This window comes from Acomys minous, assembly GCF_964271855.1.
Source record: "Acomys minous genome assembly, chromosome: 11".
In the NCBI taxonomy this organism is placed as follows: domain Eukaryota; kingdom Metazoa; phylum Chordata; class Mammalia; order Rodentia; family Muridae; genus Acomys; species Acomys minous.
Genome location: NC_140492.1, coordinates 44,710,969 through 44,735,299, shown reverse-complemented (window position 1 = coordinate 44,735,299; position 24,331 = coordinate 44,710,969). Strand labels below are relative to the sequence as shown.

At 39.6% G+C, this 24,331-nt stretch overlaps 1 protein-coding gene across 1 annotated transcript in view; it reads left to right on the top strand.

Moving 5' to 3' along the window:
- The window catches only part of MORC1 (MORC family CW-type zinc finger 1), a 149,435-nt gene that overhangs the window by 68,888 nt on the left and 56,216 nt on the right, over window positions 1-24,331 (top strand). The window contains exons 15-16 of the mRNA XM_084800473.1: window positions 19,031-19,159; window positions 21,043-21,148. Of these exons, the coding sequence (XP_084656599.1) occupies window positions 19,031-19,159; window positions 21,043-21,148 (235 nt within the window). The remainder of the gene's footprint in view (window positions 1-19,030; window positions 19,160-21,042; window positions 21,149-24,331) is intronic.

The window sequence follows — 24,331 nt, the reverse complement described above, 5'->3', positions numbered from 1 at the left end:
GGAGTATTATCTTACAAGATATGTGTAAAGTAAATGTCCACTATTATTTCATGTAAATCCTGTTGTATAAAACGAAGAAAGACAAGCAGCAGTATGGCCTTGACTCTACCGAGGTAGAAATGGCTATATGGAGCACAGACTGGACCAAATTGATTCAATTACAAATTTCCCTAATTAAGCCGTTACCTAAATCATATCAATTTCCAAGTTTGTGCTTAATTTTGAAAGTGAAGTTTAATGTTTTTAGGGTGATAATACTCACCTACCTGGGCATAGCTGTCTGTATAACCAGATTTCATTTCCCTATTGACATATTTCAGTCTCTTAAGATGTCAAAACTTCACTACAGGAAAAATGCACTGTTACACCCTTCTAGGGACAGGTGGAGTGAGGAGGCCCCTGTAAAACAAAAAAGGTGAAAGCACAAGACAAGTCTAAGCTTGAGGATAAGAAACAATCCATACCTTTTGAATTTTACTTTATGAAATTATGAGATTTATCTATTCATCTTGACTTTAAATATATTACAAATATTGTATCTTATGCTTTATCTTGAAAGTTTTACTACATTCTTGTGGGTTGAATAGTGTTCTTCTGAAATTCCTATTTTGAGGCCTCACTTCCAGTACCTGAGGGTGTGTGACTGTTTTTGGAGATATAGCCTTTAAAGAAATCATAGGTTAAAATGGAATTGTTACCATGGACTCTAATTGCACAAGCCCACAGTCTTTGTAAGAAGAAATTTAGACACACAACAAGACTCCAGAGATGGATACAGTCAAAGAAAAGACTTTGGAGGAATTTACCATAAGGTGGTCATCTGCAAGAAAGACAGAGACCCCAGGGACAGTTGCACACAAAGAAAAAGCCACGGAAGGGACAATGCATCAAGAAAGTGGCCTTCTGCAAGTCTTAGAAGGGAGTGAGAGCATGCTGTTTAGCCAGTCAGTCTGGGAGCCCCAGCTGCTACGGGAGGCCAAGGAAAACAAGGGGAATTTCAAAACTAGAAGAATGGCACTTACCCAGAAGCTCCATAAACCTCTCATTTAGCCTTGACAATGATCAACTGGTGGGGAAGTTGATTTAAACTCTTTCATCTCTAGTCCACCACATGGATTGTGAAAGGCATAGTTCTGGAAATTCTGTAATTATATCCGTAAATGCTTTAGTGTGTACTTCTGAAAGTAAGTGCCATTTTAGCTCACTGTGAATATCACACCCAAAATTTGTCATTACTTTCTTAGTATGATAAATTGTTTAACACTTATTTATTATTTTATTTATCCTCGAAATTTGTTTTTTAAGTAGAACTGCTCTTGTTGTTATGTGGTTTTTACAGAGTATAGAATTTGATCACTGTGTTTCTGTTTGGTCTATTCTTATATTCTGGCTTTGTTTTGTTTTTGTAAAAAGGAAACTTGCTAAATGACTATGGCAACAAAATGACTCCTAATGACATATTACTACATTCATAGGTCAGTGTCTTGCTCAGCCCTCAACAGAGAAGCTTCTGCTTGCTGTAGGTGGTTAACATAGAGACCCACAAGTAGACAATGTGCAGGCAGTGAGAGACCTTGGGACACTCAGCTCCAATTAAGATGTCTTCATCAAACCCCTCTCCTTGTGGTTCATGGAATCTATGCAGAAGAGGAGGCAAAAAGCTTGTAAGACCTAGATGTTGATGAATCTGAGGAAACAGTATCTTCTAGACAGAACAGGGCTGCTGCTGCATGTGTGAACTCACAGAAACTGTAGCAAATGTGCACAAGACCTGCACAGGTTTAATGCAGACAAAATTCCAGCAAGAAGGGACAGTGGACATAAGATTACACCTTAGCAAGAAGCTATTTGTAATTGCTACCTGCAGGGAAAGGGGAAACTAATTTTCTCCAGTGTAGTCTGGGCATAAGTCACCCTACAGGGCAGGCCCTGTGCTCAGGAGCAGTTGTCTAACACAAAATAGACTCAATGTCTTTTGTATGCTTTTTGTTTGGTTGGCTTGGGTGTTTTATTTATTATTGTTTGTTTGTTTGTTTGTTTAAGAGAGAGATGGAAAAGAGAACATGAAGTCAGGCAGGTAGTAGGGAGCCAGGGGTCTAGGAGGATTTGGTTACAAGGAAAGAATGTGAGCAAAATATATTGCATACAATTTTGTAAAGTCAATAAAAAAGAAATAGGTTCCTGTCAGGTACCCTTCAGTCAGTGGTTTTACCATGTAACAGAGAAGCAACAGAACATTCTCCTGCTAAAAATTACTGTGAATGAAAACACAATGAGAGAGAAGTTGCAGGTAATTAAAATACTAAGAGGGTGGTTGAGAAGCATTGTTCTATGCCTTAAATACATAGCACAAACTCTTTACTTTTAAAAATATTCATTTCTATAACAGGCAAAAAAAAAAAGTCAGCTCAGACAGAATTAAATTATCAATAAGAAAATCAAATTAGATTCTTTAATTTTTAAAAATAATTTACTCACATTACATCCCTGTTGTTACCCCTTGTTCTTATCTTCCCATTCCCACCCTTCCTCCCCTTCCCCCATTCCCCTCCCCTAGTCCTCTGACACATCTGACCCCAGCCTACCAGGCCTCATCAGGATAGCCTGCATCTTCTTTCTCCGTTGGCCCTCAAGGCCGCACTGCCAAGGAGAATTGATCAAATCACAGGGCCCAGAGTCCATGTCAGAGGTAGTCCCTGCTCCCCACCCCCAGGTGGAGAAGGAGCTGTCCATCGCCTACATCTGAACAGGTGTCTAGGTTCTATGCATGCCTTGTCCTTGGTTGATGTATCAGTTTGTGCAGGCTCCCTTGCGTCCGGATCTTTTGGGTTTGATGGTCTCCTTGTGGAGCTCCTGTGTTCTTTGGGTCCTTCTATCCCCCTATTCTTCCAAAGGACTCTCAGTGCTCTTCTCAGAGTTTAGTTGTGAGTCTTAGCATCTGTCTTGGTCCCCTACTAGGTAGAGTCTCTCAGAGGCTGTCTGTGTTGGCCTAATATCCACGTACGAGTATATACCATTCGTGTCTTTTTGCATCTGGGTTACCTTACTCAGGATGATCTTTTCTAGTTCCATCCATTTGCCTGCAAATTTCATGATTTCCTTGTCTTTGGTGGCTGAGTCGTATTCTATTGTGTAAATGTACCACAGTTTCTTTGTCCATTCTTGCATTGGGGGACAATTAGGTTGTTTCCAGATTTTGGCTATTAGGAATAAAGCTGCTATGAACATAGTTGAGCAAATGCCCTTGTTGTATGGTGGAGCATCTTTCAGGTACATACCCAAAAGTAGTATAGCTGGGTCTTGAGGTAGCACTATTCCCAGTTTTCTGAGAAAGAGCCAGATTGATTTGCAAAGTGGTTGTACAAGTTTGCATTTCCACCAGCGATGGAGGAGTGTTCTCCTTTCTCCACATCCTCGCCACACTCATTTTCATCACCTTGTCCAATGACAGTTCCTTTTTTTTCACACCCTCTTCAGCTTTATTGTTTCCCATATTTTGATGTTTTTATTAGTATATGTTAGCTACATCTAATAACAGGTTTCATTCTGATGTTTTCATGTATGTGCATACTGTATTTCAGTCACATATGTTCAAGTTATGTTTTCTTGTCTCCCTCCCTTATTTCTCTTACTTTTAGAAACAAAATCTGTGTGAACTGGTCTTTTAGTTACTGGATTTTTGACAAATTTTAAAATAAATTATTGCAGGTTTAAAAAAACTCCTGAAAATTACAATAATGTAAGCATTACATTTTTGTCATTTGAAATAGTTCTGAATAAAGCATTCTATATAAATCTAACAGTAAATTTACTATTCAGAGTTTTTCTCACAGATCTCTGTTGTAGAAAGTGAGACTTTTATTCCATATGAACTAACCCTAGATTATCCTATTAATGTAATGAACTTTCAAGTCTCTATTTACATATTTTGTCATAATTCTAAGTGTTAACTGTGAGCTTTGAGCCTTTTACTCTTCACAGAAGTAATGGAATGTTTAAATCAGTCCAGTCTATACATGCTAAATTAACATTTTTTAGTGAATTAATTGTGGTTTATCTGCATGACTTATTTCATTGGTGACTAGAAATACTTTAAAATTATTTTGAAAAATGAATTACTTTTTAAGTCCTGAAAGTTCCCTTTTGGCCTCTGAGTTACATGCAAAAGGGAAAATTAATAATCTTAATCTTCCATTAAGATGCAAAAACATAAGTATCACTTAGTAAGCCATATACTTAAATATCCATTATTGTACATGACTCTATTTGTGAAGGCCAGCCTAAAACATTCAATTATCATTGTTACTAATTTTATTTCTTGCCAGACTACTTTAGACAAGGATCTTTATAAGTGCAGACTCTGAGCCTGCTCCCTGCATTACAGTTTGAAAATGTCAGTACATGGGCAGCCTTTAGCATCAGTCATCATGATCACGTTGGAATATGTGGATTTTGAAGAGAAAAAAATTTGCCATAGCTGCATAAATCCTCCTGGAGTGTGTGAGACATTAAAGAAAATAGAAGCTGAGATGCTCTGTTTGCATTCTCTGCTGTCTTTCTGGCCTTGCTTAAGGGCTCATTTTCCCCAACTCTAGAATCCAGTTCACAGCAACTTTGCTCTGATACCATGATGGGCAGATGCAAGTTGTTCATCTTGGAGTGACTTGTGTCAATGGAAATAGTTGAGCTTGCACCAGGAGTTAGTGAAAACTGTTTCTAACTCCTCAAAAATCCCCTTGATTTCTTTGCCTTGTTCTTTGTGTTTGCATAGAATAGTAGGCCAGGACATGACATCTGGGTGAAGGTCAGAGACAAATTTCTGGAGTGTATTTGCTTCTTCCACAATGTGGGTTCCAGGGATCAAACTCAACGCTCCTTCACTGCTGAGCCACCTCACTGGCCTGATGCCAGCCCTGTATATTTCTGTGTCATTTATTTGGTCTGGTCTTCCACATGTCTGGGCTAGTGCAATTTTCATTTCAGCCTTTAAGCACTAATTCTTTAGCATCCTGTAACCCCTAAGAAGACATTTAAGGCAGATGGACTTCAGTTGTATAACTGTATATTAAACAAACGGAATAAAGCAAGCAGATACTTAAAAGATTCATCTCCGTATGCCAGGAACCGTGGCCATGATACTGTGCACAGCCAATGTCTTCTAAGATTGCATCATCCCGCAGGGGACAGAGGCACAAAGTGAAAAGACACGAGGTGTTAAGTGGTGAAGGGTGGTGTGATCACAGAGCAGGGAGGAGAACATCAGGCAGCCTGGAGCCTGTGTGCTGTGCAGCTAGCAACCTCCTCCTGGGTTTCCCACTCTTACAGTGTGTGTGCTAGAGATCACCAAGGATATTCATCTCGCCGGTTAGTTGCATTGCGTTAACTGTCTTTGCTAATGTTTTCTGGCAGAGACTTGACTTCACCTCCGCTTTACCTCAAACAGGTTAATGAGGTGTCTTGTCAGGAGTAGTGGTAAGTAACATTGCTGCGGAATGCTAAGCTCCCTGCTAAAGCCATGCTGAGCTAAAAAGCACCGCTTTCCTGTGAGGGTGCTGGCTGTGGGAAAGTGACATTTAAGGAGATGGCAGATCCCATACAACTGCAGCGCGTGTGTGTCTCATACTTCCCCTCCCCCTTTTCTGTGGTGAAGTACATATAACAATAGTTACCATCTTTACCATTTTCGTACAGGTCAATGTCATAAGGTACATAATACTGCATAGCTGTCAGCTCCATCTGTTCCCATTTCTGGAACTCTCTTGATCTTTTAAAACTGGAGGAAGTCAACGTTCATGAAACAACTCACCCGCCCCTGTCTTCTATCTACTGCTCTTTCTGTGTGTTGACTCAGTGTCTAACAAAAGGGCAGTTCTACAGCATTTGTCTTTTGTGACTTATTTTCCTTAGTTATATCTTCAAAGTTTATGTATGTTGAGGTATGTGTCAGAATAGTCTTCCTTTTTTTTTTAAAGACAGTTGACTGCTAATAAACATTCTGTATGTACTGTAATAGTCATCTGTCTGTCTGTAGACACTTGGGTTTCTTCCACACCTGATCTACTGTGAATGGTGCTGCTGTGGACAGTTGTACAAGTTCTTTGTCTTAGCAAGCAGTTGTTGTTATTAACGCTAGTTCACCATGGTGTGCAGTAGACCTTTTAAATACACTCCTCATGATGTATCTTCCCCAACTTCCCCCCAAGCCTCTTACAGACTTTTGTTCTACCTTTTGTTTCCATGAACTCAACTCTTTTTTTCTTAATTTATTTATTCACTTTAAATCCCAAGCATAGCCCCTTCCTTTCTCTCTTCCCAGTCTTGCTCCCCACCAACCCACCCCAGCACATGAACTCAACTCTTTTAAATCTATATATGAGTGATACCATGTGATGTCTGTCTTTTGAAGTCTTGTTTTTGTCTTAACTTAATACCCTCCATGTGCACTGATGCTCTTGCAAATGACAGGATGTTTTTCAATGCCAAATGTATATATTTACCACGTGATACCTGTTTTTGAATAATGAAATAATGTGGGAATTAGGTTGAGTCATGAGCATACTCAATTCACTTCCTTTGGATAGACACACACTTTGAAGTGAGATTTTAAGATCATATAATAGTTCTAATTCTAATATTTTGAGCCACCTCTGTTATTTTCTGTTTTGGCTGAACAAACTTTCATTCCTACCAATAGTGTACAAGGTTTCCTCCTTTCTACACTTTTTCAAGAACACTTGGTCTCTTTCACTTAAAAGAATATAGTCTCAGTATCTAGCCATGGCTGGCCTGAAGCTTACTGTGTAGACTAGGCTGGCCTTCAACTCTCATCTACCTGTCTCTGCCTCCTGGATTTAAAAACATACACTGGCTAGTTTTTACTTTCTTCATAATATTTATCCTAGCAAATGTGAGGTTAAATGGACTACATTTTCTTGTATATCCAAAAGTACAGTTTCAGGGTCATTTGATAATTCTGTTAGTTTTAAAAGAAGACATCATACTTTTGTCCATGGTGGCTTGTAGCATTTTCTATTCTTCCCACAGTGCCATAGGAGTTCCAAACGCTCTACATCCTTTTACACTTGCTGAGCTTTTTATTGTTTTTTGTTTTGTTGTTGCTGCTTTGTTTTGTTTTTGTTTTTTTATGTTTGAATTTGTTTTGTTCTGCTAGGTAGCTACCCTAAAGGGTGAGGTGAAGTTGTAGGTGTCTCTGATTTTGATTGGCATTTTCATAATGATCAAGGTATTGCATATTAATTAGTGTGATATTGACCATTTGTATGCCTCTTTTGAATGTGTGAGCACACCTTTCCCATTTACTGTTTGAGATGAGTCTCACTGTGTAGCTCACATTGGCGTGGAACTCACCCAGGCCAGCCTAGAACTCACAGAGACACTCTTGCTTCAGCCTCTTAAGTGTCAAAATTACAGGAGAGACCCACCACACCCTGCTCCTTTTTTAAAATTAGGTTATGTTTTTGTTGAACTTTGAGTTTTCTATAAATATGAATGTTAGTACATCATTAGACACATGGTTCACAAATATCTTCTTGTGTTCTGTTGACTGACTTTTTAACCTGTTGATAATGTTTCTGAGAAAGCTTTTTCATGAGCTCCATTTTGTCTATTATTTTATTTTGTTGTCAGTGATTTTTGTTATATCTAAGATGTAGCCAAGTGCTATGCTGTGAAGTTTTTGTCTTGCATTTTTTATCATAAAATGTCATCATTTTACGCCTTACGTTCAGATAGTAAATCCATTTTGACTTTATTCTCATGAGTGTGATGTTCAGAGCCCGGGTCATTCTGTTATATGTACACATTCAGTTTACTTAGCACCATTTATTCAAAAGTTGTCTTCTCCCTGTCAAAAGATCTAGAACTTTTGTCAGAGATAATTTGTCTGTGTTTGTGAGTGTGTGGTCCATCTTTACACCCATGTTACATTGTTTGGAGTACTGCAGTGTTAGAAAGACTTGATGTCAGGAAGTGCGAGTTCTCCCATTTTGTTCTTTTTAAGGATTATTTTGACTGTCCTGATTCTTTTAAGCTTTTATGAAAGTTTTAAGAAGACTTTTCTGTTTAAGAAAAGAGGATATTGGGATTTCCATAGGGACCGGGTTAAATAATACATATATCTTTGGCAGGATATTGGACTCAATCCTACATCTCACAGTATGTAAATATTATATGTTGCTTTACTCATATATTGTCAAAATCTTTATATTTTATAGTTTTCATTTATAAGATTTTTCTCTTAGTTCTTAAATACTTTATTATTTTTCATACTTTATTTGTAAATTAAATAATTTTATTAACTCCCTTTGGATTGTCCTTTGTCTATAAAAATTTAATCACCCCGTCTGTCACAGACCTAGGGGAGGGAAATAGGGTGAAAGAAGGATGGAGGAAGGAATGGGAGGATACAAGTGAAGGGATAAAAATTGAGATGTAATCTGAATAAATTAATAAAAAATAAAAAAAATTTTAAAAAGAAAAAAATTAAACAATTTGTGGACAATGATATTTTTCTTCTATTATATCTAGTTCAACTTGTTTACCTGTTCTAATAGGTTTTAAGCATGTGTAATCTATCCTAGACATTTAAGGTTGTGTCAGATGCAGAGACAATTTTACTATGTCCTTTCAAATTGCATGCCTTTATTCTTTTTCCTGTGTAACTGGTCTAGCTAAGACATCCAGTATTTGATTTAATAGAAACGTAAAAGCTAGTATTGAGAAAACCTTCGAGGGTTTTTTTTTTTGTTGCCATTATTATGATGCTTCTAATAGATTTCTCATATGCAGATTTTACATTGGAGTAATGCTAACTTTGAGTTTTAAAAAATATTTATTACTATAAATACATGCTGGGTCTTTCACAGATTGCTACATTGTTTGAAATGATTGTGCAGCTCATATCCCCCGTGTTATTTTACTGTGGTCCATCCTATTGAATGATTTTGCACATTGAATTAGGGATTAATACTGCTTGGTTGTCACATATATTCTTTTTAATGTGTTGTTGAATTCAGTTTGCTGGTTATTTTAATGAGGATCTTTGCATCTATGTCAGAAGAATGTTGACTTATAATTTTCTTTTTTGTAGGATTTTGTTAATGAAGTTGGCATCCAAGTAATGCCCCCTTTATAGAATGAGTTATAAGGGAGTGTGTCTTCCTCTTCACTGTTTTTTTTTTTTAAAGAACATTTGAGAAAGTTTAATGTTAGATTTTCTTTGAGTAAGTCTGATAGCCAATGTTTATTTTCAAGTTGAGAGACTCTGGATCCAGCTGGGAGATGTGCTGCTGGGCATGCCAATGAGACAGTACCATGATTGCTTTAGTTGACGTGGGAAGACATGTGTTAATTGGGCATGGGACCCTTCTCTGGGCATGGTAATCTAGGCTCCCCAGGAAGAAGCAGAAAGTTGCAGCAAAGCGTGTATTCATTGCTATAGCATCTTCACTGTGTATGTGATGCGACTGGCTAGTTCCCCTGACTCCTCCACTTCTCTGCCATGATAGAGTACCTTAAACTATGAGCTAAAATAAACCCCTCCTCCCTAAGCTTGCTTTAGTCAGAGTCTTTACCACAGCAACCAGAAAAGAAACTGAAAAGTAAGCTCGGTTCCAGGGTGTGCTCTTGATTACAGATTGAAATTACTTACTGGTATGAGTCTATTCACATTTTCTGTTTCCTTTTGGTTTCAAATGATAGGATTTGCTTTGCTTTTCTTCTTCTATTTAATTTGGCCACTACATGTATATTCGTGATTTACTGCTGTATCATTCTTGTAGAATTGGCAGTCATGTCCCTCTTGTCATTCACTATTTTAATGGCTTGAATCGCTTCTTTTTTCCTTAGTCCATCTAGCAAATGTTTGTCACTTAAATTCTTTTGAGAACCAAATTTTTATTTGATTGATGTTCTATTTTATTTATTATTTATTAAGTGCATCTTTTATCTGCCCTTTATTTACTTCTTTCTGCCAACTTTAGGCTTGGTTGGCTCCTTTTCCTATCCTCTCATTTTTAAGTTGTAAAGTTTGGTTTTTTACTAGAGATCATCTTTTCTTATGAACACTCACAGTTGTAATTTACTCCATAACATTGTGTGGTCTGTAGTATATTGCAGGTTTTGCTGATGTTTTGTTTTTAATTTGTTGATAAGTATTTCCTAATTATGATTTCTTATTTGATTCATTGGGAAATAATTCTGTTAGTTCTTTTTTGTCAGCTTCATACAAGTTACAGTCATCTGGGAAAAGGAAGCCCACTTGAGGAACTGTCTCTATCAGTCTGGCCTACAGGCAAGTCTGTGAGGCATTTTCTTGATTAATAATTGACTTGAGAGGTATCAGCTGACTGTGGGCAGTGCCACCCTAGACAGGTGGTTCTGGATTGTGTAAGAAAGCAAACTGAGCAAGCCACAGGGAATAAGCCAGTAAGCAGCGTTTCTCAGAGGCTCTGCTTCCAGTTCCTGCTTCCAGGTTCCTGTCTGAGCTCCGGCCCTGGCTCCCCTTACACTTGTGAATCCAAATAAACACCTTCTTCCTCTAGTTGTATTTGGTCAGTGTTTCATCACAGCAACAGAACAAACTAGGACAATGCTTAATAGTACTTAAGCTTAATTTCTACACGTTTGTGGATTTTCCAGCTTTTGCTGTCTGTTTCTTGTATTATTCTCTTTCCTTTCACTTTTACCCTTTCATATTTTTCCCTGTAAAAAATGAAATCAATCTCTCTCTCTCTCTCTCTCTCTCTCTCCCTCTCCCTCCCCCTCCCCCTCCCCCTCCCCCCCCCCTCTCTCCCTCTCCCTCTCTCTCCTTCTCCCTCTCAAATTTGTTTTTGATATTATAATATGATCACAGCATTTCCCCCTTTCCATTTCTTCCTTAAATCCATCACGCGTACCTCCCCCCCCCCCCCAAATCTCTTTCTCTAATTCCTGGAAAAGCACATGCTCTCATCCAGGCTTTTTTTTTTTTTTTTTTTTTTACATTCCCAAGCTCAGAGATCCTTTCCCTTAGACTTCTGAGCTCAAGGTCTACCAGCCACACTGCCATGCCTGACTCAGTAGGGGTTTGTTTCATTTGTTTTTAACATAATATCTAGTTTCATTTTATTATGGTTAGAGAAAATCTATGCCACACATACTTTCTCTCTTTTCTGAATTTGGAAAGATTCACTGTGTTTAGGATTCAGAAAGTTTCTATAGCTAAAGTGTAGTGTAGTGGGTCAGGGAGGAGGAATGGGATGAATTTAGAATCAAAGATGAAAGATAAAAGAAACTCTAAAATTTTTACTAGGCAGTTTTTATTTTATTATTGGTGCTGAGTACTGAGGATTGGACCCAGAGCACTGTTCATGCTAATACTTGTTTTACCACTGAACTTTATCCCTTGCTCATTTTATTTTTAATTGTTTAGTTATTTATATTGTTTATGGATTAGGGTTTTATTTTGAGGTAGGGTCACACACTTTAATCTAGGCTGTCATGAAAGTCACTGCGTAATCTAGGCTGTCTTCTAACAAATAGCCATCCTCCTGCCTCAACAGGATGAGCACTAGAATTATAAGTGTGAGGCCCCACACCCAGCTCTAAGCCATATTACTTAAACCATATTCCTGTGGTCTGTGTGAGACTACTGGTTGTAGAGGCAAAAGAGAAAGCAGAGAATACACTGTGATATCTGAAATTCTTTGCAGGTGAGGGAGCCAAGGGCAACTGCATGTCTGGAGTCACAGGGAACGACACAGCTATTAGCTGTGGCTCCCATAAAAACATACCATAGGTAGCTCCAACAGAAAGTTGTTTCCCACTGGTGTCAGAGGCTAGAAAGTACACTGGCAAATTACACCGAGATGCCTTTCACCTGGAGGCTTCTTCCGGCTTCTAGATCGCTGCCATCTAGCAGTTAAGCTCAGTGACCTGTGCCGTGAAGTCACACAGGTAGAGAAGACAGACTCTGCTGTCTCTTCTTGGGGCTTTCTCGGAGGATGTTTTTCAGCACTGAAGTCTTGCGGTGTCTCTTGTCTGGTATTTCTATTTAAGTTTGTTGCATTAGACAAAGGGATCACGGCAACTGGCTCCTACTGCTTGTACACAGCAGTGCCGTGAACGTGGCTGTGTACGGCTCTAGCTTCTTAAAGCTCGTGGGGCTTCATTTTTAGATCTGTTAATTTATTATAACATATCTTACTGTTTTGCTTTACTCATTTCCTACCTGCCCTTTGAATGGGGGTGGGGGAGGAGTTAATAAATGAAATTCAGGCAAGCTTTTAGTTAGAATAAGGAAGAAGGGAGAAGACCCCCAAAAGAGTGAAACATTACAACAAGTACTACAAAAACACAAGGCACCATTATAAACAACTGTACATCAACAAATTGAAAAACCTACATGAAATGAATGCATTTTATATAAGTATTTCTTTCTAAAACTGAATAACATAAATCGCATAAAAACTGTGTTAAGAGTGAAGTATTCAGTCTCTTTTGTAAAACTGTTTTTATTAAAATTTTGCCAGTTTGCTTCCTCTTTTTCTTAAGCTTATTGTTAGGTGCATCTGTTGTAATTGTTTTATCTTCTTGCTCTTTTGAACTCTTTATTAATATATAAAAATCTTTATTGTCTCTTGTGACCTATTTTGTTTTGAAATCTGTTTTGTTTAAAGTCTGCAGGGCCATGCTTGCTCTATTTTAAAAGGTTGCTTTTTGCAAGAAATATCCTTTTTTATATTTTTATTTGTAACCAGTTTCCATCTTTGACTCAAAAGAAACGTCTTTCTTCATTGTCTCATTTGCAACTAATTTGCATCTAGACAGCACATATGGAAATCATATTTTAAATTCTTTCTAATATGTGTCCTTTGAATGGAGACAACATTCTATTTACACTACAGTAATCGCTGATAAAGAGGGGCTTTGGTCATTGTGCTAACTGTTTTCTGGATGCCTTACAGCTTTTTATTTGTTCATTTCTTGTTTTACTTTCTCCCATTGTGTCTGCTTGATTATTATAACGAAACACTTAAATTCCTTTTTCATTTGTTTTCAGACAAGGTCTCATTACGCAGCCCAGGCTGGCCCCAACCTTGTGCTGCCTTCAGAGTCCTGGGACTATAGGCATGCAACACCATTCCTGACTTCATTTCCCACTTTCTGTTTTGTACTGTCATTTTCTTTGTGTGTATCATAGTTAACACACTAAAGTTATAACATTCTAATTTGAATAGATAGTAGCTTTATAGTCACATTACTCTGTATGTGTATTTCTTGAACTTTCTCTTTTATAAAATTCTGGCTTGCTTTGTATGTTTGTTTGCTATAGAGAGGAAGAAAGGGCATGGAATTAGATGGGGGGGGGAGATGGGGGATGGGGAGGATCTTAGAGGAGTTGTGGGAGGGAAAATTAATGATCAGACTATATTGTATGAAAACAAATCTATTTTCAGTAAATATATATTTATGTGCACACACCATAATCAGCATCCTCTACCACTCAGCTATTGTTTCTACTCCTGTCTTTATCTTTATTTATCTTGATTATGAAGGGTATTGATATATGTTTGATTTTGTCCAACCTAGAAGTTCTTAAGGTTTGTGGATATGATATCTTTATTAATGCCTTTTATCAAATATGGGGGAAATTCTGTCATTATGTATTTAAATGATCTTAGTTTATATTTTTCCTCTTTCTGGGAGCGTGTGTGTATAGTATGAGGGTTTGTGAGCGTGTGTGTGAGCATCCAACCAGAGGCCTGATGTTGACATCCAGTCTCTTCTTCATCACTCTTCAGTTTACTTTTTGTAATGAAGTCTCTCACTGAACCCAAGCTTACCAACTGGGCCAGGTTGCCGATCAGCAAGTCCCAGGGATCTTCTTGTCTCTGCCTCCCCAGTGGCGACCACAGATGTGCACTGTCACATTATGCTTTGTAAGTGAATGTGGAGGGCCTGAACTCAGGTCCTCAGGCTTGCACAGCAAGCATTTTATCAACTGAGCATCCTCTTAACTCCCCCTTCTAGACCTGGTCCACTTGGTGGTTGTGTCCGGGCCTCTTTTCCTTTCTGTTCCTCATATACATAGGCATTTCATTATCGTGTCTTCAACTTCACTGGCTCTCTCTTGTTCCTGCTAGAATTTGCACTTGACCACTTCGGGTAACTGTCCATTTGACTTCATAGATGGCTTTGCTCCAGAATTCTTTTCTGCCTCTTATTAATACTTGTGTTTCTCTGGTACTTTCATTTTATTTTATACCATTTTCTTGATTTTTTTCTCTTTTAGAATTTGCTCTGAATATTTTGTAGATGTTTCCCAAGGAAAGCTCTGTTGGCTTAATTTTCCTTTTGCTTTGCATACTTTATGATATTGTTCTTGAAAACGATGTGTTGAAGTCTGGTAGCCTTGTGACCGTGGACACAGATTCTCACCTTTGCTGCCTCTTGTGTTTTACTGTTGTGTGGGGTCTCTGGGCAGAGGATCAGCTTGAGGTGCAAACTTAAGTCTTTTCAGGCATTTTTGATCTTCTGCTACCTTCTGGTCACTAAAATTTCTTTTGTGCACATTGTTACTTTTGAATCTAGCTTGACAAGCATTACTTCCAAAAGAAGGAGCATGGAAAAATGAAAGGGTTAGAAGAAAAAGGTAGCATTTCCCCAGATCTCCTGGAATCATTCTAACCAATGGAGGCAGAGCTTTCGGCACTGATGGAGACGCACAACGTCAGTGGCCATCTCTTATCCTTTGCACCTTTAGACCACAAGCACCACTTAGGGCGGAGGTCCCTGGTATTGGGAAACTTTTGCTTACTCTGAGTTCTCAAAGTGTGCACCAGCACTTCTGGGGACTCAAGCATATCTTGCTGTCACAGGGTTAAGGTGTACAGCATGGGTAGGGGCTACCATGTAGGAGCTGAACCAGCTGTATGATCTTTTGATAGGCTCCGAAGTTCCAAGATAGTTACACTCAACAGATTCTGCCAGAGATGTCTCTGTCTAGATGGTAAAAGGGGTCTCTCTTTTGCCCTATAATCCTTTCAGTCTTTGTTTTAATGTGTCTCACAGTTCATCTTTATATTAATTCTATAAGGCAAGTTACTGTAATTATTTACCTTTTATAATTATAATTTATTATATTCATTACATGTATTTATTTTGTTTATGTCTGGTGACACAGGTAGAGGCTAGAGGAGAAACTGTAAGATGTGGTTCTCTTTTCCACCTTGTGAAACCCAGGGATTAAACTCATGCTGTCCAACTTGGCGCCAAGCACCTTTGCCTACTGAACCATTTTTCCTGTCCAAAACCCACTTGATGTATAAGAAAACATAGTGGTTTGCCCAAAATTATGCAAATAATATATATCAGAGCTAGCATTAATCTGTGTCTTTTAAATCTAAAGGATACTCCTGAGATAGGAAAGACAAAATAGATAACATGAGGATTAGAGAAGCAAACTCTCATGAGCCACTTCAAATTCAAGAGAGTGGTCCTTCATGATCTAGAGAAGTGGAGGGCGAGGTAGACTAAGAACAAGTAACAGGCCTGTGGGGGGATATAGCTCAGTTGGTAGTAGTGTCTCACATCACATGGCTTTGGTGAGCTTGATTCCTCCCAGCACCACATAAACTTAGCTTGTTGGTGCATGTATTCAGAGGTGGAGGCAGAGATCAGAAGTTCACGGTCATTGTCTTGGGACTCTAGATGAGAGAAGCATGGGAGAATGGCAAAGTAGAAGGATCCAGGGGGTCCTAAAACCTACAAGAAGAACATTATGATAGGCAGATTTGAGCCCAGGAGTCCCACTCAAACTGTGGCTCCAGCCAAGGACAATACAGGCCGTAACCTTCGAACCCCTACCCAGATCTAGCCAATGGACAGGACATTCTCCACAGTTGAGTGGAAAGTGGGGTCTGACTTTCATACGAACTCTGGTGCCCCATATTTGACCATGTCCCCTGGATGGGGAGTCCTGGTGGCACTCAGAGGAAGGATAGCAGGCTACCAAGAAGAGACTTGATACCCTATGAGCATATACAGGGGGAGGAGGTCCCCCTCAATCACAATCATAGGGGAGGGGAGTAAGGGGAAAGCAAGAGGGAGGGAGGGAGGAATGGGAGGATACAAGGGATGGGATAACCATTGAGATGTAATATGAATAAATTAATAATAAAAAAAGAAGTTCAAGGTCGTTGTCTTTGTCAGTATTTTCTTGCTGAAGAGACACCATGACCAATGCAACTTTTATAAAAGAAAGCATGTAACTGGGGTCTGGCCTGCATTTTCAGAGGTGCAGTCCGTTATCATCATGGTGGGAAGCAGGGAGGCACACAAGCAGATGTGATGCGGGAGGAACAGCTGGAGTTCTCCATCTGGATCTGGCCGACATTGAGCCTGGCTTGAGCTTTTGAAACCTCAGAGCCCACCCTGTGTGACACACTTCCTTCTACAAAGCCATACCTCCTAATCCTTTCAGATAGCGCCACTCCCTGGTGACCAAACAGTCAGATAAATGAGCTATGGGGGCCGTTATCATTCAGACCAGCACAGTGATCCTCAGCTATGTGGGAATTTCAAGGCCAAGTAATAATGAAGGGCAGAAAGTGTGTCTTCATTGAGAGCTCACCAGGCATGCCTAAGGAGGACCTGAGGATTTGGTGAGGAGACAATACAGGAATTCAGGATCTGTAAAGTCTTTTAAGAAGCCTCACCCATGGAGAACATCTCTTCTGAAGACTGACTTTTTGGGCACACTGGTCTTAAAATTAAGCATGTAGTATTCAGAACCCGAGCTTTATTGGGGACAGTAAGGTATAAAGAATCATTTATTTGCATTCTGTATGATTACATGGTCATATGTAAAAGTTGCTGGAAGAATGACCATGTATCCAGTGTCTCTAAGGCTTATACTACAGAACACACTTTAGAAATGAGAACATTGGCAACAATGCTCTCTATGCATTGATTTCAGAAATTTCATAGCCACATGGCCAGGCATTTAGTGGTTCTCACACTAGACAAAATAATAAAACACGTTTTTATTTATTTTTTAAATTAAAGACCCCTTTAAAAAATAGTACATGGCCATGCAAAAAATATTTAAAATGTTCACAAAACATAAGAAGTAAAAATATCTTCCCTCATAACCCTTTTTCTTCTCTAAAGATATCTACCACTGGGCATGGTGGCGCCATGCCTTTAATCCCAGCACTTGGGAGGCAGAAGCAGATAGATGGATCCTCTGTGAGTCTGAGGGCAACCTGGGCTACAAAGTGTGTCTAGAACAGCCAGGCCTGGTACACAGAGAAACTCTGTCTCAGGAAAAAAAATCTAAAAATTAAAATAACAATAACAACAACAATAATAAATGAAGATACCTACCATTAAAACTTTGTTGAAGGTTGGAGAGATAGATCAGTGGTTAAAGATACTTGTTGCTCTAGCCAAGGGGCAGAACATTCTCCACAGTTAAGTGGAGACTGGGGACTGACTTTCACAGGATCTCTGGTGCTCCATATTTGGCCATGTCCCTTTGTTGGGGAGGCCCAATGGCACTCGGAGGAAGGACAGTGGACTACCAAGAAGAGACTTGATACTCTAGCACTATATTCAGGGGGAGGAGGTCCCCCACAGCCACAGTCATAGGGAAGGGGGATTGGGGTGAAAGTGGGAGGGAGGGAGGAATGGGAGGATGCATGGGATGGGATAGAAAATGAGATGTAATATGACTTACTTTATTTTTCAATAAAAATGTGTTTAAAAAAAAAGATACTTGTTGCTCCTATAGAACACTAGGATTTTCTTCCCAGGACCCACATAACTAATTCTAGTTCCGGAGGATTTGACATCTTCTGGCCTCTGTGGGCACACATGGTACACATGGCACACAAGCATATGTGCAAACAAAGCACTCATACACATAAAAATACATCTTTAAAGTTTTTAAAAATAAAAAACTTTGAGAAAAGTATGTCCAACCTGACATATATATGTACACATTTTGTAAGTTTCAAAAACATTGTACTCTAGGATTGTCTTATATCTTTTAAAAAATAAAAGCTGTGTCTTGTAGAGCCTGGTAAGACTCTACAGTTAGCTGTTTCTCCCTCCTCTTCAAGAGGCTTAGGGTTCTTCCACTATTTGAAAAATGGAGCTTATCAGAACTCCATAAGCTTTTACATTATTTCCAATGTTTTACTATTATAATAATGCTCTAATGTATTCACAGCTGTGCAATTTCTAGATCAAAGGACAAGAACACAGTTTCCTTAAGAAATTCTGATATTAGAGCATTATCTTCTCTTCAAGGCTGCCAAATACAAATAACCAGAGCACTATGAATATAATGTTTATATAATTCCTGGTCATTTCATGGTTCTTCTTGCAGTATGTAGTTTATTATGTATGTGTATAATATAAATTTATATGTAAAAAAGAAAAATAATAAAATAAAAAATAAAGAAAGAAATTCCGATGGTCTTCTAAGATGAGTGCTATTTCCAAGCAATTAGGAGTATAGAACTTGGGATTAGGGAACAACAGAACACGCAGCCCAGGAAGAAACCAGAACCGGGGATGATATAAAGCCTCAAGAAAACTCTGCCTGTGTGATTGGAATGTTAAATATTTGTGGCAATAATTTCAAGGCGCCTTTACAGTTCAATTAGCACAGCTCTTCCTGAGGATTTTTAAGAATAATACTTTAAATGTCACTGTGCTTTATTGCAACAATAAAAGTGTAACTTTTCATAACCGCTGTTGTCTGTGGTTTCATTGTAAAGATAGTGCGTATTTACTGTACGTGATCTGAAAATGCAGGAGAATAAAAACCAGTAAACATATTTTATCTATGAAGACCTGACTTATATATAGCCAATACATCAATTATTTTGTTTGTGCTATGGCTCCTATGCAGTTGAAATAATACTTTATATGTACTTATATGTAAATGTCCCTTTGTTAATCACCTTGATGTGTTACCTTACTTACTTCATGTTTATATGGTCTGCTGTTGCTCCTTCAGGTAATAGAAATCTAGCTCTTTTTTGGGATGAATTCAGATACCAGTATAGCAAAGACCCAGACAGATCTTTAGAGTCTCTCCAGAGCCAAAGAAGACGAACCATGGCTATCCCGTTCATCCTACAATGCGGTAAGTGCTGACTGCCAAAGGCACAGATATTCATGGTTTCTGAATTCGGAGTCTGAATTCAAGTCATAGTGATAAGGAGATAAAACAGTGTAAAACATGGAGTTTGCTTCTAAGGAGTTACTACTGCCCAGGCAAGAGTTTAAAGTAAGTGCAACAGAGGGGAGATGGGGTAAGAAAAGGATTAAGGGTAAAGAGGTCTTTGAACATGCAGTAAAAAAAGAGTGGGGTGAGAAAATGGAGGCACGGTTTCATGGCACAGGCAGCATATGAGGCAGCCACTATAACAGGGTTTTGAGAACAAGGACAAGGCAAAGATGACTGATACCAGCTGTGCACCTTAGTTGAATTGGAGGACTAGAAAAAGACACTTTCCTACTGTTAATATATAACACTTCCCTACTGTTAATAGGTAACACCGTGTCTGAAACTAATAGGAATTCTGTAATCTAATAACAAAATAATGATGATTTAGTAGCGGAATAAGGATGCGTAAATGATGAAAGCTAGAAGTATTTCCTTGGGTAAATGCCTTTCTGAGGTCTTGAATTCCAGGGCAAGTTTTCACTTTGATAAACAAACAGTGGGAGGAATTAGGAGGTCTCAGTAGGAGGACAGCAACAGCCTGTCACTCAACATCTGCTGTTCCTCCCAGCCACTGCACAAAGGGCATGGAGTTGACACCCACAATCCAGTATATAAGACAGACAAGTGCCAAGAGAGTGACTCCCCATGCACCTCTTTCTTCTGGAAGCATCCCATGGGGAACTGAAGAGTCACATGTAACTTGAAATAAGGATGGTTTTGTGCAGGGCCAGAGTAGAGGGAAGGTCAAACTTGCGAGAGTGGAGACTGTTGTAATAGAAGACCCAGGTGAGAGATGTAATTGCCTGAGCTAATGTGTGGCAGTGAGATTTAATAAAAGGAACATATATGGCTTGTTTAAAAGTGTGAATGAGATAATTAATGACACTGTGACAGCCTGCCAGGTGACAGTGATAATGGCCAATAATGACTGGATCTTTGGTCTCTCCCAAATAAATACAGTCTCCAGTGGCTAAGGGCTGTGTGGGATCTGTCATCAGATATCTCTGAGGATTAATCACCTATTTAGGAAATGGGACTAGTGCTTATAAAGTTGTGAACGCATGATCTAATAAGTGCCAAGTTTGCTAAGTGATCAAGAAAGCGTTCAGCGGTGTTGATTTTTATCATCATTAATACTGCAAAGCCATTTTATCCTCAGCTCCTCTTTAGATAAATATTAGCAAAAATCTCATTTTTTACAGATGACTATACTGAAACAGAAATTAAGTCATTTTCCCAAGATCCACAAGCTGTAGGAGGTGGTTCAGTGCTTATCGGCTGGGCAAACTGCCTCTGCCCAGGAGTGCACCAACTGTTTACCTCTGTGTCAAGAGGGAATCCAGGATTAAATTTAGGCTTAGCCTAAAGCAGCTAAGTGCCTTGGGCCTAAAGGCAAGGAAGGAGGAACTGTAAGGGGGAATGTACCAGGAAGTCAGAGTTAGGGCTGTGGAATATGAGCAAGGGGAAGAACGGATAGAGCAGGGCAGTGTGTGAATGACTTACAGACCTTGGCTTTCCCTTTCCTGTCAGTTGTGTGGTTCAGTGTGGAGGTTGGAGCAGACGGGAATGGGCTGGAAACAATGAGAGTCTTAGGGAGAGGGAGAGCATCCTGATGCAGCTGAGCTGGAGGGAGCTGCAACAGCAGGGATAGTGGTCGCACGCTTCCTGGCGAGCTTCTCCCGTGGAGGCCTGGAAGAGATGTGTGGGGTGTGTGGTGAAGGCTCTTTTGGTATGTCTGAGCTGACATTTTTTTTTAATGATGAATTTACTTCTTTTATGTTTTTTTTCTTGATGGTCAGATCTTTGCCTTAAATGGAGAGTCCTGCCTTCCTCTTCTAATTACCAGGAAAAAGAATTTCCAGACATATGGATTTGTGCTAATAATCCCAACAACCTGGAAAACAGGTAGTTTTGATCAGTTTCCTGAAAACTTTTTTTTTAATCAATTTAAAATTCCTAAGCTGTACCTTGAAGCTGTTAGTTGTAGAGAGATTTTTAGCTTGGAAGTCAGTTTCTCTTTAAAGCCCTTTTCAGCTGCTTGTTGTATATGAGAACATTATTTTGTTAGTATATTTCTCAACCAATTAAAATAGATCTCCTAAAGCAAAGCTCAGGCCCCAAGGTGTGTGTGCAGGTCACCTTTCCAACCGTGTTCTCACAGCGTACAACTTGATTTTACAGGGGTGTTCGTGAGAGGGTCCATCCAGGGGCACTAAACGGTTAGACTGTGGGCTTCCCCCCTCAAGTTAAGTCCTATATTGATTTCATTGCTTTATATGCTGGAGGAAGAAGTTCAGACGAAACCGGAAAAGGAGCTGATTAAATATTGACAGCTGTCAGTGTTCTTACAAGCCCTTTTAGACTAATACCCTTTCCCCAGGGAAAAGGAATTAGGATTCCTTTTTAATAGAGGCACCCTTGCCCCAGCAGGGCTTTTCTGTACAGCCTCCTCTAAGTCCTTAGGGCTAATGGGTAAGTGGCTTGCTATTGCTAATATGGACAGTGGGATAATAATTCCTCTTGAAGTATTTTTAATCCAGCCCTGAAAACAAATCACATGGGCTTGGGAAGCTGTCCTTCACAGCTCTCTCTACTTTCAGTTTTCCACTGACCCTGAACTGGTATGCTCTTGTCTTCTTCTCTTAGCAACTAGTGATGCCTCACAGAGCATTGCGGAGTCATCTCCAGGACTACATTAATTTTGCCCCTTTCACACACTGAAATAATACCACTTGCAAGGGGAGGCAGAGCAAATGTCATTGTGTTGTCAGAAAACTGATGGACCTTGAAAAATCTAAACTCCACGAAGTCCTTCTATTTGTAGTTTACTGAAGCCCTTGAAACTTTAAACACAGTGACACAATTTTGACCATTTGTATTTCGTTTCCACTGCATATAATAAAATATGCATAAAACAGCAGCAGGAGGCTTAGCAAGATGTAAACGCATCTAATTGAGAGCTGACTTTTCCTGCATGGGGAACTCACAGTCAGTGGTGTAGCTGACTCCTGGGAGAGACTAGGAACCCTGTTCTGTGACCTCATTTAGTCCCCTGCTTCAGCTTCATAACCTGGGCCTGCCTACCTGAGGAACGGGGCTTGGAATAGGCCCCATGACATAGGCTTGGAATAGGCCCCGTGACATAGGCACTGTTAAGTTTAGATAGAATCATATGAAATAAATTCATAGAATCAAAACAATGTGGTTGTGTATGCGGGCGTGTCCTATGAGTACAAGAGCAAGTCATGAGATGAGACAGGCTGTCGTCTGTACTTACAGGGAAGCACAGTGGGTAGTTCATAGTTGCTTCCTAGTGGCCACGAAAGCCAGCGCCAATGGCTTGTATTTGAATGAACAATGGTCTGTGTAAACAGAACTTGAGACAGGAACACCAGGGCTTTCTCTTCCATCTTTACAAAAGCTCTGTGAACTCATCCCATTTCTGAGAGGAAAAAGCACAGATACACAGAAGACTTCAGTGACTTGTTGGGGATTCCCCCCCTGCAAGCTGAACTCGAAACTGAGAGTCTGATACAAAGCATCCTATGACTTCCTAGGGAACCCAGTTCCACATGCATTACAGGCATTTAATGACTGAGGCCATCTTAAGCATGGTAGTGTTCAGGGCCAGCAGCTTGGACAAGGTGAACGGAGCCAGTCTTGTTTTGTTTGTTTTCCAGTTTGAGCACAGAGGGAAAGTGCATTTTTGTCACTCTCTGAGAAACAGCCATCAGCACGCGCCCATTATATTCACGATCAGTGCTCGTCTGTGTTGAATGCAGGGAGCACCAGCAGTATAAAAATGATGCCCGTTATTTGGCTGAGCCAGAACCCCCTGAATTTTTAAAGAGGATGCAAACTATATAGATGTTGCACTGCATATTAAAATTTATGTCCAAAAGCCCTTGGAGGAAGACAGTTGAATGTGCTTCATTTTAACAAGATACTTAGGTTTCTCTGTTTTGAGTACAAACTTAACATGGCCGTGCGGTGCTATTCTCAAATGAAACAGAGCGCTGTGTGGGTAGCATCCCACGGATTCACGCAGTTGGTGGCTGTATATACAGCAGCTGTCCTTGGGATTTGTCTATGCAGCACCTTTCTTTGGAAACGGCAAACACCACATGAAGGTAGGGTTATGTGACTTTTCACAGCAGTGCTTGGATTTGATGGTAGCTCCTCACTCTCTGTGTTGGTAGAGGGCAAGAAAACTGCGTGCTCGCAGCTCTGAAACACAGAGCTGGTGGTTTCCGTCTGCTTCAAGTTTCCTTCTGTGATTTCAGTGGTTTGGAAGAGGCCCTCCCCAGTCCTAGGCTCCACCCTCTCTGAACCCAACACACACACACACACACACACACACACACACACACACACACACACACACACACACATTTTCTGACCTCCTCCTTGTCTTTTAGTGACTAGATGCAATTCTCCTTTCCTTCCATCTAACAATACTAGAAAAATTCTTAACCTAGAAGAGACCCAAAGGATTGACGTCTACATTTCATGCTACTACCGCACACCCAGCCATGGCCAGAAGCAGAGCTGTACTCCAACAAGGGAATTCACTTCCTTTTCTGCATCAAGTCTTAATACCAATGCAAACTAAAGAAACGATTTCACTTTTTCAAAAAGGCAATTAGACTGATATCACTTAACTAAAGCATTAAAATAAAAATTTAAAAAGCAAGATGTCTCAAGTTTTCCACAATAAAGGTTTAGTTATTATTATTATTATTTTTTGTAACCATGAGGAGACTTGTTCATGGTTTAATATACACAAGGCTGGGAGACAGGACGATTTCTAAGTTCCAGACCACTGAGGACCGCAGGTCATTTGAGAAAGATGTGCCAGTCAGGGTTGCCCAGAGCAAACTATAGGCAAGCCCCCGTAATCCTAAGGCTGTCCCTGAACACTGCATGACATGGTGGCCAATACTCTCTCATTCCAAATGGGAGACCCATGTGTCTCAGAGCCAGCATTGTTTGTTATATTTTGCAGTGATGCATAGATTTCTGCACCAAATTTGGGGTGGGAAAATGTTTCTCAGTATTTAGATAATCAAAAAAGTTGTTTTAAAAGAC